General features: G+C 38.7%; 3 protein-coding genes across 5 annotated transcripts; 1 reads left to right on the forward strand and 2 right to left on the reverse strand.

Annotated features, from left to right (window-relative positions):
• The first annotated feature begins 112 nt into the window (after positions 1-112).
• On the forward strand, positions 113-2,209 carry LOC109856370 (coiled-coil domain-containing protein 149). Its single transcript, XM_020431547.1, has 9 exons — positions 113-317; positions 422-591; positions 681-924; positions 1,016-1,182; positions 1,251-1,323; positions 1,401-1,485; positions 1,561-1,705; positions 1,780-1,877; positions 1,963-2,209. Exons 1-9 carry the CDS (start codon positions 255-257, stop codon positions 2,187-2,189), a joined length of 1,272 nt encoding a protein of 423 aa, XP_020287136.1. The 5' UTR covers positions 113-254; the 3' UTR covers positions 2,190-2,209.
• A 796-nt stretch (positions 2,210-3,005) lies between these two features.
• LOC109856357 (proclotting enzyme-like) lies at positions 3,006-9,122 on the reverse strand. Of its 2 annotated transcripts, none has more exons than XM_020431508.1 (8): positions 8,448-9,122; positions 5,580-5,654; positions 4,926-5,225; positions 4,475-4,793; positions 4,119-4,351; positions 3,828-4,020; positions 3,391-3,668; positions 3,006-3,313 (listed from the first exon to the last, which is right to left on the reverse strand). In XM_020431508.1, exons 1-8 carry the CDS (start codon positions 8,470-8,472, stop codon positions 3,015-3,017), a joined length of 1,722 nt encoding a protein of 573 aa, XP_020287097.1. In that variant the 5' UTR covers positions 8,473-9,122; the 3' UTR covers positions 3,006-3,014. The 2 variants fall into 2 exon arrangements, with proteins under 2 accessions (XP_020287097.1, XP_020287106.1); XM_020431517.1 differs by having other exon boundaries at positions 8,191-9,122.
• Positions 9,123-9,226: 104 nt separating this feature from the next.
• Positions 9,227-18,919, reverse strand: LOC109856333 (SAFB-like transcription modulator). 2 transcript variants are annotated; one of them, XM_020431476.1, is made up of 15 exons: positions 18,514-18,918; positions 18,048-18,135; positions 17,800-17,951; positions 17,454-17,693; positions 17,348-17,372; positions 15,869-16,025; positions 14,670-14,710; positions 14,289-14,557; positions 14,017-14,176; positions 13,636-13,889; positions 13,055-13,557; positions 12,771-12,941; positions 12,550-12,689; positions 10,630-10,786; positions 9,227-10,542 (listed from the first exon to the last, which is right to left on the reverse strand). In XM_020431476.1, exons 1-15 carry the CDS (start codon positions 18,634-18,636, stop codon positions 10,380-10,382), a joined length of 2,643 nt encoding a protein of 880 aa, XP_020287065.1. In that variant the 5' UTR covers positions 18,637-18,918; the 3' UTR covers positions 9,227-10,379. The 2 variants fall into 2 exon arrangements, with proteins under 2 accessions (XP_020287065.1, XP_020287074.1); XM_020431485.1 differs by lacking the exons at positions 9,227-10,542; positions 10,630-10,786 and adding an exon at positions 10,839-12,392 and having other exon boundaries at positions 18,514-18,919.
• Positions 18,920-19,024: the final 105 nt, after the last annotated feature.

A 19,024-nucleotide genomic window follows, 5' to 3' on the forward strand; every position in this document is an offset into this window, starting at 1 on the left:
GGCTATCACGTATCTTCTAGCCGCGTGTCACGCGGTTTTGTCCGATGAATTGCTTGTGTTCTAATGTGAGTGGTCAATTCGAGAGATTTTATATATTTATGTACACATGTATACATACAAGACAATCGACTTTGCGTGCACGTTTGCTCGCTGCGCGAGGTTTTTCTCGCGATCGATGCAGAAATGTCATTTGCATATTACCGCTGTAAATCCTTGATGTGTCTCCTAATATAACTTTTAAAATACATGCCGCAATGGACGGAAAATCTGTTGACGTTAAAAAAAATAATTCTAATGACAACGACGCAGAAATCACAGTAAGTTAATAACGAGATAATTGTTTAGATAATTTCAAAAAGCTAATACTTTCATTAAATGTTCGTATTCTTTTCATCAAAAACATTTGTGCATTTTCTTGCAGATAATGTTAAGAAGAAAGCTGGAAATGAAATCGGAAGCGCTTATATTGTTGAGCGAAGAACTGGAGCAATGCAGGATACAGCGGGATCAATTCAAAACAATGGCGGAACAACTTCAGGAGAGACTTCTGCACTTGAAGAAGCAAATGTGTGACAGAAAGGATGCGAACAGGTATCTCATCCGACGAAATGAAGTAACAAATATGCTAGATACTTTGTTCTATATTTTGTTTTCTGGTAGTTTAACAAGTATTTTTGCAGGAGCCATAACTTGAACGACGATTTCAGAACCTCGGATTTATTGGCGGAAGCGGCGGAACAGAACAAATGTCTCAGGCTTCAAGTGGAAATGTTAAGGCAAAAACTATCAGACGCTGAGGGTGATATTAAGGCATTGCGTAAGAACAACAATCATATATCAATTGAGCAGCAGGATGCTCAACTCGCACCAACCATGCATCAAAGGGAAGAAATGATAGAACAGTTAGAAAAATTAAATTTGAAGGTAAGTGTGTAAGTGTACAATTTACATTAATTATTTAGCGACTTATATCTTGCAAATTAAATTTTTATTAATACTAATTTCTGTTGCGTAGTGTTCACAGTTACAAACAGATCTACAGACAGTGTTAGATGAGAAGCACGAATTGGAAATGGAAAGGGATGCCTTCAAGTGTAAAGCACATCGTTTGAATCACGAACTATCTAAAGCTCTGAGCGCTTCCAAGCCAGTTGATTTGGATGCTCTAATCAATGAGAACAGGTAATTAATAAACGATTGTATATATATTGATAAATATTTATATATGAATTCTATTTCAAACTTCTCAGATATCTCCAAGAAAGATTGCAACAGTTGCTCGAAGAGAAGGAACTCACGCGTCAATCTTTGTCAAAGTACAAAGTAAGTTTCGATAATGGTCAAACAATAATGTGCATTCAACTTGTGCGGTTGTTTAATCAGATGATCAATTTTGCTAGAGCATGCTGGATAGTAAAAGAGCTAAGGGAGCTATTAAGTTGGGAGTAAACTCCGCAGCTGGAACAGTGATGACTCATAAACAAGGTAAGATATATAATACACAAAAGCATTACAGCATTAAATCTCTGAATAGAACAGAATACCATGTTTTTTTTTTAGTCGAACAACTTCTTCAAGAAAGTTCTTATATACCACCTCAGAAGTCCGCCGCTGCTGTCACTGATTTACGCTGCCTTTGTACAGCCTTGCTGGAAGCTTTGAACGACAAGACTTTGGCTTTGGCGCATCAGAAAAAAGCCAACAAGTAAATAATTCTATATCAGTTGAATTTACAGTTTAAAAAAAATTAGCACATATTTATATCTTGCTTTTTTGCAGAATATTGGCATTGAGGATTTGTGAATTGGACAGTGCGGTACAGTCGCCGACTATGAAACTCCTGGAAGGATACACAAGTGCTAATGTCGATCTAAAATGTAAGCAGTAATCGTAAGATCGTAAAATACTATCATTTTTTTTATATATTTGTAAAAATTACATTAAACGTTTATATTTATGCAGGCGACGATGAATTTAACAGTCTGGAACAAACGAGCAACGATAACACGAGCAATATCGAAGAGAACAATATTATAACACATAAAAGTAGTATACAATACAACTCTTCACCCGAGAGTCAAGTTATGCAACAATTGCAATCGATACAGACGAGTCTCCCGAAGAATCTGGGAATGTTGGTTCAAAAAGCGTTAAACAATTTAAAGGATAACGATAAACAAAAGGTATAAAGTTTAAACTTTATGATTATAGAAAGAAATATATACGTGCCTATGTGCACAGAATGTGCATATAAAACCCTCTCATTGCAATTCCGCAGCGCTGCTAATGAAAATATGTAATATTTCATTAGATAGCATATATCATTTTTGTATCTATTGAACGATCTTCACTCGACCTTGTCGAACTGCGCATTCGCGCAAGAAATGTGATATCTCCTGTAAACTTATATCGTTCTTATTTAACATTATATATCGTGTGTTATTATAGTGTTTTTGCTGCAAACCAAAGAACTAGAAACTGTATGTACAATTTGATCTGCATATTGTACACCCACAAAAAGTATAAACATGCAATGATAATAATTTATTTATAAGTTATTTAATGGACATACATAAATGCACACACTGATCCATTTCCAGTGTATAGGTGATTCTGTACTTATGTACATATATATATATATGTATATATTTATATATACATATATACATATCTAACAAATACAAGCTGTATATTTACAAATGTAATAAAAAGAAACGATTATCTTAAAAAAACCGTAAAAACAGCATGTAATGTACATTACATTTTGGCACTTCTCTAAATCGTAGATATACTTTGCTATAAGTAGAAGAAAGTGCGCTGATATTCATACACTCGAAATTATGAAAAAATCAAAAACAATAAAAAAAAGATACATGTTCGTAGTGCAAATATTAAGTGTCTTGGCACGTAACGTATTTCGACGTGGAACGTTCGGTCCCACGTTAAATTTCTGTAAATTACTTTTTTTGCGCACAAAAAATGCAGAAAATAATCTAAATGTTAAATCGCTCTACTTATCGCTTCACCTTGGTTTTAATGAAATCGGTATATTCGGAGACACGCGTGTACACGCCGGGGTACCCAACCTCGCCGCACTTATTTCCAAATGAGACTATTCCGATCTGTGTCCACCGACCCTCAACACGCAACATAAGCGGTCCACCCGAGTCACCCTGACACGCGTCCTTGCCACCTTGGCTGTAACCCGCACACAAAAAATTGCTGGTAATCGGCTGGAAGTAAGCCGCGTCACAATCCTCGTTTCTCCACACCGGCAGGACCGCCTGTCGTTGCACAGTGCTTTCTTTTCCACCTATTATACACCGTTACATTTTATTGTTTCAATAACAATCACATTACATTATGCCTCGTAAAAATATATTTAATTACCGTAATAAGTAGTGCCCCAGCCGACTACTGTAGGTCTATGTCCGACAAACGATTCTTTACGGAATCGCGCCTGCGGCAAACAAATGGGTATCACGTACGGGGTCTTCTTCACGCGTCTGGTGAGCTCGAGTACGGCGATGTCGTTATAAAAACCGACGCGCGAGAACTTCGGATGAGCGTGAATCTCCTTCACGGTGTAGGTCTCCGGTGACGAGGGCTCGTCGTCTCTCTCCAGATCGATATCGCCGAGACGCACAGTGAACTGACGAGCAGCAAATCTATATGAAAGGTATAATATAATATAAAAGATATAATATACCTGTACTGAAAAATTTACGCTTTTTTAAAAATTCTATACAGACGCAATATTTGTGTGTGTATTTCAGGAAACTGGATTAATGCAATCGTGGATTTATGTAATGCTTAACGTAACTTACGGCCGCTGACGTTGATCTCGCGTGCAATGAGCGGCGGTGAGAATGTAACGCGATCCTATCAACGATCCTCCGCACCAGAACTCCGTTCGCCGAGTGCTGTGAAGAAAAATCGCCGCCATCCAGGGCCAACGACCAGGTAACGCTTCCTCACCTCCGACCACGCGGAATTTACCTGAATTTCTTACACCGCACTCTGAAATCAATTAATCCTTTTCATAAACCAAAGTTCAAAAAAGGCGGTGTATCAAATTAAACAATATACGTATATAATTAAAAAGTATATATCAAAACCTTCGTCATCTTGAATAAAATTGTTGTCAATCGTGCCAACACTTTCAAAACCATTCGTATTGTTGTATAATAAATCGGGCGATGGGACAGTTTGCGCGATAGGTCTTACAGTCGTGGACGTCACTGGATACAGTGGTATCGGACGTGGTGTAGCTGGTTTCGTTGGTCGAATCACCGTTGGTCGAAGAGGATGTTCACTTGTGTTGACACCGGAAGATGCGCCGTCAGTAGTGCTACACAGCGTTCATTCGCCTGAGTGTCTCTCTTACTTAATATGTGTCGAGGATAATATTATATTTTATACAATTTTTGAACCGTAAAAGAGAAGTGAAACGAATATTCAGCAAAAAGCTTACGTGGAAACAGAGGGATTGCCGGTTTTGTCTATCGGGCAACAAACTCCTGGTACGAACAAGCTTTTGAAACACAACGATTGTCTAAGCTTGGTGAGATCGAGCAACAGTTGCGGGCAATTACTGAGATCTTGGCACTTTCCGGGTCCGCCCTCGGCGGTTGTACACACGGACGGAGCGGACTCCTTGTCTCTGTTGGCGAGTTCTTCCTGTTGTTGATGTTGGATCAGCGGTGCCTGTGTGGTGGAGGATGTAATCGTTTGTCTCAATGGCAGTGCAACGCCGCGTACCAAGGGAGCTATGCTGTCTGTTACGTTACGGCCTAGGAAAAGCGAACGTTTCGGAAATTCATCATTTTGATTTGACACCCAAGGCATGTGAAATTGATCATTTCGTAATAATGAGAGTAAGTTTTACATAGATAATAAATATGCGTTATTTTCTTCAGCATTACCAAGAATATTTTTAGAAATGGTATAGATCGCCGAGGGCAACTCCTTCGGTGGATGATCCAAGACCTCGACGCCCTTCGTCATGTTGACGATGTAGTTGCCCACGGTGTTCAAGGCGCCGAGAGTCTCGCTGATGGTCACCAGAGGATCGCTCTGCTCTTGCTCGATCTTCACCAACCGCGTGTAAGGACGCACCTGCGTGTCCCTACGATACACCGGTCTGTCCGACCTGTTTGGCCCGGCGTTCCAGGAATGCGACCATCCTTCCGTCGACGGGACGTACGAGTTTCTGTATCCATGCGCTGCGCAATGTCGCGTCGTATGAAGTAATATATTACATTTAATTTTCTGCGAAAGCTCGCGCACGACAGCATCCTCGTCGTCGTTAAAAACGCAAGTGCATGACGTAATTATTCTGACAAATTGCAGCTTCGTTCTCGAGTTTGCGCTTCACTTTCATTTCTTTCTCGAAAGTGTGCGAGAGACACTCGCCGGAGAGGAATTTAAATTAGTCGCGATGACGATGACGGATGCGCGTCGAGACGCGCAATGGAAATTCATCGCGTGTATAACACGAAAATTACAGCGCGTACGTTATTAGATGTTAACGTTAACGAGTGCCACTTTTGTGTGTCGGAAAAACCTAAACTACTTACGATAACTGCGGTAATGCACGACCTCTCCGGTGTACGAGGCAGAGCCGGCGAACAGGCTCCATATTACACAGAGGCCTGGAACGCAAATATGTATGTTATTACGTGAATTACAGGCGTCTCGCAAGCGTAAGATAAGAGAAATGATCTCGCTGTGTGTTTGTTCGTGACAATTACGAAATCATCGGCGTGTGTAATCACGTCTCATCGGGAATACCGCCGCGCGAATTTAACCGGGCGGCGTCATCTCGTGTGTTACGTAATATAGAAAGGCCGCAGCAGCACTCTCGACTTTCCAATTCCTCCCAGAAACATGTCGAAAGTTCGTAAATATCGATCGATTAGAACGGATTTGATTAGAATACGCAATCTCATTATTTATTTTATTTTTTTCAAGTATAGATATAAAAAACATTGTTCGTTAATAACCGGTCAATTATCTCGAAAGTATTTGTAGTGCAAAAACACAGACACTACTTTAAATATGTTCCTGAGAGATCGTTGTCGAGTAATTCTTTGATCCGGTTCCGGTGATTTGAACTTTTCCGGTGAGAAGAAAGAACCGAATTTCTAACATATAATTGAGGAACTAAAAAAAAAAGAAGACAAAAGACGCTCAGTTGTTACTACAGACTCGAAATGCAGTCGGTCTCGTATAGTGTGACAATAGCGTGACCTGAATTGCAAGAGAAAAATAGTCTTTTTCATGTAACACAACAGAGACGCTAATGTAAAAGTCTCATGTACGGACCGTGTATTTCTTTTCTCGAAAAGCAGAGACTCAAGGTCCGAGATCAAGGATCGCGTCGTGATGGATGTGTTTGATTACAAAATTACATGTCCGACTCGCGTGTTGTAGTAGTATTTTTTAGAACTGGTTACACACAGACATCAGGCGCGCATCGGGGCTTCTTTCATCGACGGTGAAAGTTGCCCGGCGAGAAAGTGTGTCTTTCTTCTTCCGTTCACTGATTCATGTTGCCCGATATATATCCTATACACGAGGAAAGGACAATTTATCTTAACAGCTCCGGCTCAGCGGGGATGGCGAGAGCGTTCTTGGAATGATTGCTCGGAATGAGTGTTTCATCCGGGAAAATCCAAGCAAGAGAGTTCTCCCGAATCTTTGTGAAAGAATCTTTGTGAAGATTTTTGTCGGTCAAAAAACGAAACTGATTCTCGAGACGTGTCAGTGTGTAATATTCGCTTTCGCTCCTTTCGAGGAGAGCACTGGGAGAAAATCTAGAACAAAATATCAGAATCAGAACCGAGTAATATGTGGAAAGAATTTTTAAGTAATATTCTATCTGCGAGATCAAGTCGAATCAAAGACTGATTTTGTTTTTGTAAACAAATTTCAGACGCGACTCGGGCGTGCGAGGTCAATCTTCTCTTATCTTGGCTGCAAACCTTACTAGGACACTCCTGATAACGTGTATCAAAATCGCTTCGCAATATGCGGGTGAAAAAGTAGCGCTGTATCACTTCAGCTCTCAGTTTACACAATATAATAATGATTACTATAAATTATAATTGTCATAAATTATATGTGTGTGCGTGTGTGTTACAGTTATCAAAAATATAATTTATCTTTTCTCTGAATTCTAGGTAGAGAAAGCTTTGTTGGAGATATATCGGCGAATTATAAAAAATTCTGATGATTGTTTTACATTAGAAATTTTGATCATCTGTTTTATTGCATATCGTAAAGATAAATCCATCTTTCTTCGAGCATTAATGTCGCTGTCGGCGGCGCATCACGACGCATCACTCAGCTAACACGCGGCTCTAATGTCTTGTGCGTCGGCGTTTTACGTTTCACCGGTCGATCATAGTGAAAATGTGAAAACGCGCGAAAAGTTGAAAAAAGATCTTCGGTTGTCTCGACTTACTACGTTATCGTCAAACAATCAACAATTTGCAGCAATTTGTTGTCAATTTGCATACAATTGCTTCTGATGTGTCAATAGATTGTGTGATCTGATACGTGTAACAAACGACAGATGTGTTTTACAATTAATTCGCGAGAACACTGTGCCACTTAATCTTGAAATGCTGTTAGCGCACTACCGATTGTCTGATCATATTGCGTGAGAAAAACCGAGGAACTCCCGCGGTGTTTTGTTTTGCCAGTAGGTCATCCGACACTTTGTGTCGTTAGACGACAAACTAATTCGAGAAAGTGAGAATCGAATTATGCATGAGACACGGAATTCATAAACGCGTATAATTGAGGCCGTATTTTCTACCTACGCGCGTGAAACGTGTTCGCGGCGAATTAAAATAAAAACCAAAACCGTAAAAGCAACTGCTAACGCTGCGTATCGTTTAAGAATATGTACAATTTCTCTATGTAGTTTATATTAAAGAAATTTATATGCAATATATATATATATATATATATATATATCTAAAAAAAAAAACAAAAATAGAAAAGAAAACTTTCTCTTCTTTGGACTTCAGTTTGTTATACGCACTTGGGTGTCTTTAATACGTGTTCCAGTATTTTATATATATAGTTTTTCATTAAGAAAATAACAGATAAAGATTTAGAAAGCGATCGTGAAAATGCATGCTGAAGAGACGTATAGATATATCGTAATCGCTTTCTTACCCCACAGAGTTTTCATCGGTGCACGAGACGTCGTTTTCACTTTTTACAAATTACAAATCGCACACACGTACACACGTAATCAATAATTCACTGTCACTTTGCGTGACGTTCTGTTATCAAATTAACCAGCGGCATGGCACGTGCCATCGCGACCATCAAACGTTACGGCACCCCGTTTGCTTTTACACCCTCTCGCGTGAACAGTTTTACACACTCGCAGATGCGAAGGGATCTGTGGAAGCTTACGCGTCACTTACTCAGTAGAACTATTGTCGACGACATTTTCCGTTCAGAAAAAAAAAAGCTGTTATCCTGCGAACATCCCCAGCGTTTGTGCCACTATCACGACGTACTTTTGAAGCCGGGGTACGTGGCGCTAAATTATTTTAACTAGGAGTGTCGGCGCGCGATTAGAACCAGCGAGTTCTGCATGTTGTGTCGAGAGCGGCGGAGGAAAAACAGCGAGGAGTAAGTAAATGAGAGAAAGAGAGTGTGTGTGTGTGTGCAAGAGAGTACGAAAATAATTGACAGAGAGATGGAAAAGAGTACAAGCGGTATAGAAAAAAAAAAAAACTTATTCGACACAAAGGATGGCAGCGTGTAATCACCGGTCGCTCGAGACGGACAGACAGCGACTGTCCGTGAAAAGACCTCGACACACTTTACTCTCGATGGAGGAGCAATCGGCCGGGGCTCGCGCGCTCACTCGCTTGCTCTTTCTCCTTCTTTCTCCGAAACGCCGTCCCTAATCTTCAAGGGAAAGTGGTGTTTCCTCTACCTCATTGTCGCTCCGATACTCCGCCTACGAATTGACAATTTGTTACCGCGATGCGCAGGAATGTCGCGGGGCGAGTTCCGTCTGTGGTCCTCACGCCAGTCCGTAATCATTATGCGATCATTTGCGGTCCCGCGATCAATCTTGGAAAGTGAACAATCGTTTGAGATGTCGCGACTGAGTTTTGTTACCGTCTGTAACAGCAAAACGCGATTCTTGTCTTTTTCCTCCCCAGAACTGTAGGAAGAAATCAGAATCGTGTGAAGTACAGCCTAAATTTATTTACGTCGTGACAGATTTCGTTACATCGAGTTCGTGTATTCCACTGTATAAAGCGCAGCGCTACACCACACTACTTAACAAATACAGTTTGTGTTTTCTGCAAAATAAAATTTAATATACAGAGTATTTCGGACATGTGTGTACCGACAGACGAAAAAACAACAATTCCTCTTAAAAATATAATATATATTCATGCGATGTAACAATTAATTCGTCGCACGCGTTATCGTTACATCTTATCGGGACGAACTTGTTCGCGATAAACACGCGCGCTCTTAGCCTCTATATCATTCCTGTTGAAACCGATCGTTTCTCAATGATTGACTCGACGTCTGTAAAAGTAAACGGATGGCACGCAATTTACAATCAAATAAATCGCATCTCACCCTACAGGGGGCACGGCGGAATCTATATATTAACACATGTACAAAATTTCATCCGATACAAATGCGTTAAGGACGTTGCGATTTTTTATGTGCTGGAGGTGAACGCGCGTAAGAAAAAAGATAATTAATGAGAAACATGCGTAATTAGGCTGATTTTTTAAAAATACATGATGTAGACTATGTTGTGAAATTATACACTGACTCTTCGATCGATTAAAATAATAAATATCAAGGCTCGTGGGTCGGTTGAATTGTGACGCGAGAAATCATACGAATCTTTGTCTTACATCAAGAGTTTTTTTTTTTTTACGTCAACGGTATTTAAAAATACGATAAAATTGACATAAATTGCATGATTTTGTGAGTACTTTTTCTCGCTTCTGACGTCACAATTGAAAATGGCTGGAACAGAAATATTCATAAGAGCCTTAATATCAAAGTGAGTGAAAGTGTCGTTATCAATCAAGCAAAAGCTTCTAGATTTCTTTATATATATATATATGATTCTATGTAGATCACATATATTGTATATATGATTCTCAAAGAATTGGAAACAGAAAATTATCTCGACACAATATTGAACATTTCGAGATTAGACGCTCCAATCCACGCGATATAATTCGATAATTAGTAATTTACAAATTCAACGGACGCAGCTTAGTAAACACCGCCGCACTTAATATTTATCAGATAACACTCTCTAGTAATCTTGAAAATATTCCTGAATCTGTATAGAGGCAAAGAATTTAATATTTTCTCATGGGTATCGACGATTTGTACGCGTCGAATCGCTCGTACGACGGTGCCGTTCCCGGCGCGGTCATTCCCATTGATTGCATCGGTCCGCTTTGGTATGTCGGCGGAATCGGATGTCGCAATGTATTTCCCATACTACTTGAGTTGCTCCATCTACAACAAGTCGCACGCTCACTTCAATTTCGTAAACAAATGTAAAAAATACATTTCTTTTCATACGAAAAATGAAATAAAACGCACCTATTAACGCTATCGGACGATCTAGAATTCCAGCTAGAGGTCTCACCTCGGGGATCGCGAGAACCACTACTTGTCACAGAATTAAACGATTTAGAGGACGTAGGTCCTGAGTGCCATCCGCTCGTTGTACGATTGCTTTCTACATAACGACTCTCACCTATATTGAAGAAGAGTAATGTCAAAATTAAATAAAGATAAATGTTAGCAAGCTTTGATTGTGTATTTTGTTTTTAATCGCGCCCACACGCAGTTGTGTACGTTCTATCAACACTTAAACCACGTAAACTTTATTGAAATGCTCAGCTGAGATTAAAAAAATTACATATAAAATTTATTCAGAGAAATGTAATTCTATTTTTGTTGTGTATCAAATTGCTTGGTATGCTTGATAATAAAAAGTGTCTTTTTAAAATGGTTGCACAGAAAAAATTTAAAAATGAAAACCAATTGGAGACACATATGATGTGTGAGCGTCATGCAGTATTTTTATTAGATATAAATCAAGTATATAAAGAAATCTTTTTTTATACACTTCTGTGAGACTGACAGCAGGTTCAACTAACTACAATGAAACTCAAGAGAAATTGAGAACTCATTTTTATTATGAAGCATACACGTTTATAAAAGAGAATACAAACTGGATTTTTGGAACAAAATAAAGTTCTTCTACAAAATTCCACATCGTAAGTTCTTTCTGTTTTGCGTCGACATCGACTTCTACATTTATTTTATAGAAAACGTCGGAAATACTTAAATGATATATATATGTATAAAAATTTAGATATTTATCTAATTAAACATCAAAAATGTCCAGTTTGCAATAGTTTTACAATTTTGTTTCACACAGAAGAAAATAATATGCATAATATATAAGTTTTATAAGTGTGTAATTTGTGTGTAAGATTGTAATTGTGACTATCATATACACGTATGAGCTAATATATACATAGAAATCTCTTTCTATCTATCACAAAAAAAACATTTTACTTCGTTCTATCTTATCTCACGAAACTTACGAATTAAATATCTTACAAAAATCAGTCCTTATATAAAAAAAAGTACTTTCTAAAATAAGTATCAGTCGTTAGTCTTTTACTTTCCGTCCTTCAACTCGATTGACGTTACTTATATTCCTATGCGAAACTGTGGCTCTTTGAAAGTGTTTTTTTTTTGTTTTGTTTTGTTTTTGGCACAAAATTATTATGGTTTATATAAACAATATATATCCGATATTTGAGATTTAGCACACTACAATTTTAGACACATCTACTTTAGAACTTAGATTTAATTCAGGTAATATTTAAGTTTGTATATAATACAGACAATATATCTTTTTCGTTTGCATACGCGAATCTTCTTCCATACTTTTTTTAGGTACAATAAAAGTAAAATGTATTACCGATTTTGCGTATAAAAAATACGCATCTATAGGAAAATTGTACTATATTTGTGCTCATTCAATTTTGCTGTGAGAATGATCAGTTTTCCTAATATATACATGTATAACAAAATTCATTTATCCTTTTACGCGTCACAGATCTCCGAGAGTTCCTCTGTGATTCTCGCATTGTGCTATTATTTAAACCATGATATCGGGTTTCAATGTATACTGTCTTATTTCAGTCGCACATTGTTGATTACGCAATGAAACGTTTTCAATCAAGGATACTACAAAAACGAATTTGTGTATCGAGTCGTGTTCACAATCTATCTGAAATCTTTTTGCCTACTGTATTGTGTGCCGTTACTTAAATGCTTACATCCTGCGTAGAAAAAAAATCAGAATAATCATCCAAAAATGGTTCGCCACAAATTATCAATGTGATTATAAAAACAAAAAAAAAGTAAATATGACACACTTCGAATTACATCGTGTCGATTAATACCATCTATCATATACATACGATTTATCATACTTACGTGGCGTGCTAGATCCCGGTGGTTTGAAGCTATCGCTGTAGCGTGTGTGAGTGTCTCTGGAGCTTCGATGAGTCTCCGGATCGGAACGTCTTATTTCGCGTTCGCGAGCGTAAGATGAAGTGCTGCTCGGACGTTCATATCTGTGTAAAACGAGCAATGTAAAAAAAATGATCGTCAAATTAATAAAAAGCTCAACAACTTTGTCACATTTACACACATACCTCTCTTTGACTTGTCGAGGATCTAAAGATGAGGACGTGCTGGAGAGACTCTCACGTCGTACTATGACTTCTCTTCCGCGAGAAACGTCGGAGAAGCTGTCCGTTCGACTGCTTCTCGAGAACTCGCTGGTTCGTTTGAATTCCTTTTTCATTCCTATGTCTTGAGCGGATCTTAAACAAAATGCACATAGCTACCGTGGTTACTATGTCGATATAGATACAAAAAAAACTTTTCTCAATGCTCCTCTCAACGATGACAAAAGAAAAACGGCGCGAATTTTTACCTGCTAGATTCGTATCGAGAAGGCGGCGAAGTATCTAATCGTCTATCTGTCACCCGATCGATCATCTCATTGCGTCTATCGGTTATTCTGTCCGGGCTATGTCTGCGACTATGTTCGGTAGTTATTCGCTTTCTTTCGGGCTCCATGTACACATCGCGCGGATCTCTACGGTCGCTGGACGTTCTTTTTAAGGATGGTGGCGGCGGCGCGCGTCTGCTCTCCTCCAGGCGCATCTGCTGCCTCTTGAGCTCCATTCTTTCGCGCTCGAGTTTTTCTCGCTCGAGTTTCTGCCGCTCGCGCTCGAGTCGCAGCAACTCGGCCTTCTCTTGTTCGATCCGTTCCCGTTCTCGCCTCAGTTTTTCCCGTTCTCTCTCCAGGCGCGCGGCTTCTTCTCGCTGCCTGCGCTCTATTTCCCGTTGGCGTTCCATCTCTTCTCGCCTTCTTCGTTCTTCCTCTCGTAGAATTCTCTCCCTTTCGCGCATTCGCTGCCGATCACGTTCCTCCTGAAAATTTCACAGATATTTTTCTTGATAAAGTCTTGTTATTGGGTCAGATAAAAAGTCGATAAAAAAAATATTTACTCTTATCTTTGCAAATGTAAGAACGTTATCGCGTCTTCGTCTCTCGCGACTCCGAGACCGACTTCGGCTCCGGCTCCTGTCCCAGGAACCTCTACGCATTCGCTTATCCTCTCGTCTGCCCCTCTCGTTCTCTGGCTTCTTGCTGTTGGATTTTGTCGATCGGGAATCGGACTCTTTGGACGTATCTTCTTTCTTGTCCTGCGCTTCAAGTTTCTTCGAATCGGCACTGTCATTCTTTTCATCAGATTTTTTTGCTAAACACAAAGATGATCAAACAAAAACTTTTAAAATTAAGTTAAAAGTTATAAAAAGATTATTATGAAAAATATAATTCTCGACTTATACATTCAGTATTGCTGTAAAGAAGATAAAAATTCTCACAAGTATCTAATCCTTTCTCTTCGGATTCTGTTTTTATCTCTTTCTCTTTTCTTTCATTCACATCGTGATCCTTCGGCTTTTCTTTCTCATCTTTCTTCTCTGATTTACCATTAACAGCATCTCGCTTACGCACATGACTTTGTTGCGTATCTCCTCGTGCCTATAGAAGAAGTATTTTTACAATAAAATCAATATATAAGCAAGATAATTTTGTGATTTTTTTACAAAACTACAGTAAATTGTTGACAGTGTTTGAATGGAATAAGATTTACCTTCTCGACGGATATGACGCGTCCGTGAAGCTCAGTTCTGTTCAAGTGCTGTATGCACTTGGCTGCGTCTTCGCTCGAGGACATCGTCACGTAACCGTAACATCTCGCTCCAGGAGTTTTAGCATTCGTTACTATTTTCGCGCCCATTACTTTGCCATACTTAGAGAAGATTTGCTTAAGGTCCGTAGCTCGAGTGCTGGACGATAAGCCGGAAACCCACAGATTCCGACCGCTCGCATTTGCCGCACCGATCTGCGATGTCTTCTTATCTGCGGAGCATGTTGATATAAAACATTCATGCAAAAATGTAAAATCCAATTGCCATAATCAGACATAAAAAGATGAAGTACGCGAATTAAAAGATAAATACGCATACCCTACCTTTTTCTTCTCTTTTCTGGTTTTTAGTGCTAGATTCCGCGCTGAAAAAAATAACACTGTTATTGCATCGACAAACTGAAATGGTCGCAATAAAAACTGATCATATTAAAAGTAATAAATTTGAATGAGGATTATAACAAAGGCTTGTGGTAAGTATCTCTGTAACTATGTTAAGGATACAAATTTGGCTAGCAACTTCTTTTTTATGGAGAGCGACATAACCGAATTGCTTTTTTTTTTTTTTTTTTTTTTGAAGGGAGAGCTAGGGTCCATTTGCATATAACACACTAGTTAACAGTTTTTTCTCTATTTAGATTATTGGTCGAGTATTCACTATATGTTCTCTGTTCATCCATTTTTCATCACTCGTGCATAAAAAAATCAGGTCCATGTAGCGAGAAGACTTGGCACTTATGTCAGCTTTAAGTATCCACAAAGGGGATATCAGCTGCGCTTCTTCTGACAGGATACTTCCTGTGTGTCATAGGCAGGATAGATTTTTATAAAGACGCTTAAGCGCGTTTCTTTATTATTATTATTTTTTTTTTTTTGGTAGCAGTATCTTCAGCAAATAATAGAATTGCTTCTTGATAGTGTGAGAACTTTAGGTACACTCTGCCAAATATACAATTTACGATAAGATATATCTAATGTCCTTTGCATAATGACGCACGATGAAATTGCTGTCTCTCAACAAAACGAACTTCCTCCTCGTGTAGGGAACACAGCACACGGGATTCATCAGTTTGTTTTCTCGGTGTATACGTGTAAATCACCTCTACTATAAATATGCAGAAAGAACGCAAGTGACATTCGAGACTTCGAAGTTTCAAGTTTGCTAGCCAAGTTCTCAACTTCTTAACATACTTTCCAGAGTTAACACATTACAGCCTAAGACACACACGAGAGAATATGGAATGTACAACCTCCGAAATTCGACTTTTTTTTTTTTTTTTTTAAAAAAAAAGGGAATATAAAGATACGTATGATCTTGCGTGTGATGCGAGTGATCTCGGTCTTGGAAATCCATCGTTCCAATGGTAACAGAGAGGGAGAATAAAGAGACTGTCCCGGCGATATAGAGTTATGCAGCAGTAGAACATCACTATATCGGAGTCCTGAGACACTTTCTCAGTTTGCTGTACCACAAGTACTGTGAACACCGTACTTTTTTTTTTTAGCTCTAGAGAGAGACCAACCTCTTGCTTCCTCCTTCTCCACTGTCCTGCTTGTTCTTCATCCCGATGTTCGCACTGGATGCAGTCCCTTCCTTGCTGCTGGCGCCAGCTTCCGCTCTACCGCTTCCTTTCGAGTCTCCCTTCTTGTTCTCTTCTAATTTCTTCTTCTCTCCACCATCTGCGGGGACAATCAAGGTACCATAGTCACTTTCAGCGCAGCTCAGACTCTTCTCCCTCCCTCGCCTAACACCTTCTGTTTTTATAGTAGCTTGTACTTCCAGTCAGGAATTTTTGGTCACTAATACATTCACCCAGCGAGCAATAGCATTTTGGCTTGCACGACATTTACCAGCCCTCGCGATCTTCGACAACATGGGTTTGATGAAGAAACCTAAACCTCTTTACAGCAGTTTTAGTTTGGTACGCGCGAGCACGCAAAACTATTTCTTTTTGATGCTTCTCTTTTGTACGCATAAAAAGTCCGATTGAAAGGTCAAAGAAAAGATCAACAAAACGAAAGCGAAAAGACGAAAGTCGCAGAGCATGTTTATTGTGTCGGGAGTGTCTGCATCATTACTCCGACAAAATAATTTCTGAAAATGAATCTAGATAATTTTTGCGCGAGAAACGTAAGTATACGCGATGCGTAGAGAGAAAATGCTGCTCTTTCACGCCGAACCATGTTGTGTTAATGGAGTTTGCTTTGCGGAAAAACATCTGCCGATGTGAACTTGAATCTTCTATGTTTCCATGTGATTTGATGATAAGAGAAGATCCAGCGATGCTCTACGTAGTAGGTATAATTAATGTAATTGTATATCAAATTCTATAGCGTTAACTAACTTAAAGACTATGTAATATGGTTTTGTGCTTGCACAACGCAGGTAGCGCGCAGGGAAGCTGGAAGATGTACGCTATATCCGCTTGGAAACCTTATCGATCACCGTGCGTTCGTCCCGGTTGAGAAGAACCTTATCGGTCGTCGGCTTGTGCTTGAATAAGATTGCACATCACATCTGTGTTGCTAGCTGTTTATATCGCATCCAGGTGTTGCGATGAGGTTCACGACGTTGAGGCTTAAAAACCGGAACTTGCAGGATGAAGAAGTGAGTCGCAGATGATCTCGATACTGCCCTTAATTCCGGATTTGTTGCGATAATACGTTCGCGCTCGAACGTTCTGGATGCTCTTGATGCACTCTTGCCAACTTACTTAATCGTAGATACAAATATCGCTATTCTTAACCCTTTGGACTCTGCGTATCGATTAGCTTGAAGTGTTTTGACATTCTACTCCGACATTCAACTCAATTGACAGTAAACAACAAAACTGTACACTTCAGATACAATGACAGAAAAATACTACTACATTATTTTCAATAGTCTGTGAGATGTTTCAAATAGTTTATGAAATTTTCGAAAAAAACTGCAGAGATCAAAAGGTTAACATTTGGATTTATATGTGTACAGTAGAAAATATAATAAATACTAAAAAACTTACCCTTGTGCCTATCGTGAGATTCTGTCTGTAATAAAACAAGAAAAATAATTGTTAAAAAATATATATATAAATTTAGAAAAAATATCTCATTTTAAAATTGTCGTACCTCCTCAGCAAGGAGATTTTCTTCATCTTCTCCGATTGTCAAGTTGATAGAGTCCTCATTGTCAATTCCGTTAGATTCAACAGTAGTGGAAGGTGCATCTGTAGATTGGCTGCTAGGGGGATTGGTATTAACTTTTTCTGAATCATTCTTAACATTTTCTAAATTTTCCTCTTGTTTAAGCAGTTTTGTTTCTTGTTTGGGACTTTCTTCTTTCTTAATATTATTCTTTACTTCAGATTCCTAAATAAAACAAATTTTTTCAAGTAAAATACAGTTTAAACCATATTTAAAAAGCAAGATATTTAAATTTGTCCTAGTAATAACATTCAATAAATATAAATCTTACCACTTCCTTAGAAAAAACTTCTTTTTCAACATTCTCTTCTGCTGCAGCTTTTGTTTCTGCCTTAGATCTAACATCGACATTGTCTTGTCCATCTGTACTTTCCTCCTTTTGACCATCTGGTGACTCTGTCAACTCTTCTTGATTTGAAACTCCTGTAATAACAAAACATATATCACATTTTTATATATTGTATAATAAAAAAAAAAACAACAACTGCTTTTGCAAAACAATAAAAAAAATATACATACCACTATTTTTTCTTGAAACAGATTTACAATTTCCACCAGATGGTATGAGCAGATATTCTTCTGGATTTTTCCCTTCATCTAATATTGCCTAAAAATGATTAATTATTATATAATTATTAACAATATACAATAAATTCAGCCATTTAAGTGCTTTAAGAATATAAATACATATTTTGAAAATGTAATCTGCTTGATGAAAGTGCATGTACTAAAATTAATTTTAATTATTTCTGCGAGGCTATTACAATTGCGTATATTATGCACATAGCTTAATTAAAGATTAATTTACAATCCCGTGATCATCAACTAAATAAACATGATAGTGATAAAAAATTTAACGAATCAATAGGGTTATCGCTTTTAAACGAGAGTAGATATGGCGTTAGTGTTCTTGAAGGACAAAACGCATTTGACATTGGACACACTCGGTTTAGAATAAACGGAGAAGAAAACGAAACCCACTTACCTTTGAAAGACGTTCAAGAAGCGCAGCTTTGTTGCCAGACTTGTCTAAACCGCGACGTTCAAGTTCCGTTTTCAGATCTATCACACGTAACTCCGTCAACTTCTTGCCTTCCATCTCGGCCATTTGTATTTTCGGCTGAGATGGACGTTTACGAAACACGGTCTAATCGAATACCAGACGTAGGAACAGCGCCTACGTCCTCGAGTTAAGTAGAGCGATTCCCTGCCGTACTTGATTCCAATCGAGCAACAGAGCAAATCGCTCGATTAACGCAATTTCAAACCCCTAATATGTCAGACAGTATACATACATACGACAATGTCCCATATAACGTTGAGTGTACCTATAGGTATATCGCATCGAGTCAAGCTAAAACGGCCATTGCGCCTGCCAGTCGTCGTGTGACTACGACGCGTTCCCAAAACCACGTGTTTGCTTATAGACAAGAAATTAGGGTGCGGTCACATGCGGTCCGAAAAAAAAAAACAGAAAAATATGACGAGATATCAAT

Source organism: Pseudomyrmex gracilis, unplaced genomic scaffold (assembly GCF_002006095.1).
Source record: "Pseudomyrmex gracilis isolate BER0280 unplaced genomic scaffold, ASM200609v1 scaffold_4, whole genome shotgun sequence".
Classification (NCBI taxonomy): Eukaryota; Metazoa; Arthropoda; class Insecta; order Hymenoptera; family Formicidae; genus Pseudomyrmex; species Pseudomyrmex gracilis.

What these genes read in the sequence shown, in the direction of transcription:
- LOC109856370 (XM_020431547.1), top strand. Translation starts at nt 255, where the DNA reads ATGGACGGAAAATCTGTTGACGTTAAAAAAAATAATTCTAATGACAAC. An exon ending in GACAGAAAGGATGCGAACAG is followed by an intron (nt 592 to 680) that starts GTATCTCATCCG and finishes GTATTTTTGCAG; the next exon opens with GAGCCATAACTTGAACGACG. An exon ending in TGCTAATGTCGATCTAAAAT is followed by an intron (nt 1,878 to 1,962) that starts GTAAGCAGTAAT and finishes ATATTTATGCAG; the next exon opens with GCGACGATGAATTTAACAGT.
- LOC109856357 (XM_020431508.1), bottom strand. Translation starts at nt 8,472, where the DNA reads ATGTCGTCGACAATAGTTCTACTGA. An exon ending in GTCGACAATAGTTCTACTGA is followed by an intron (nt 5,655 to 8,447) that starts GTAAGTGACGCG and finishes TTTGCGTTCCAG; the next exon opens with GCCTCTGTGTAATATGGAGC. An exon ending in TTTTATTCAAGATGACGAAG is followed by an intron (nt 4,021 to 4,118) that starts GTTTTGATATAT and finishes AATTGATTTCAG; the next exon opens with AGTGCGGTGTAAGAAATTCA.
- LOC109856333 (XM_020431476.1), bottom strand. Translation starts at nt 18,636, where the DNA reads ATGGCCGAGATGGAAGGCAAGAAGTTGACGGAGTTACGTGTGATAGAT. An exon ending in ATCTCACGATAGGCACAAGG is followed by an intron (nt 16,026 to 17,347) that starts GTAAGTTTTTTA and finishes TTGTCCCCGCAG; the next exon opens with ATGGTGGAGAGAAGAAGAAA. An exon ending in TTACATTTGCAAAGATAAGA is followed by an intron (nt 13,558 to 13,635) that starts GTAAATATTTTT and finishes TGAAATTTTCAG; the next exon opens with GAGGAACGTGATCGGCAGCG.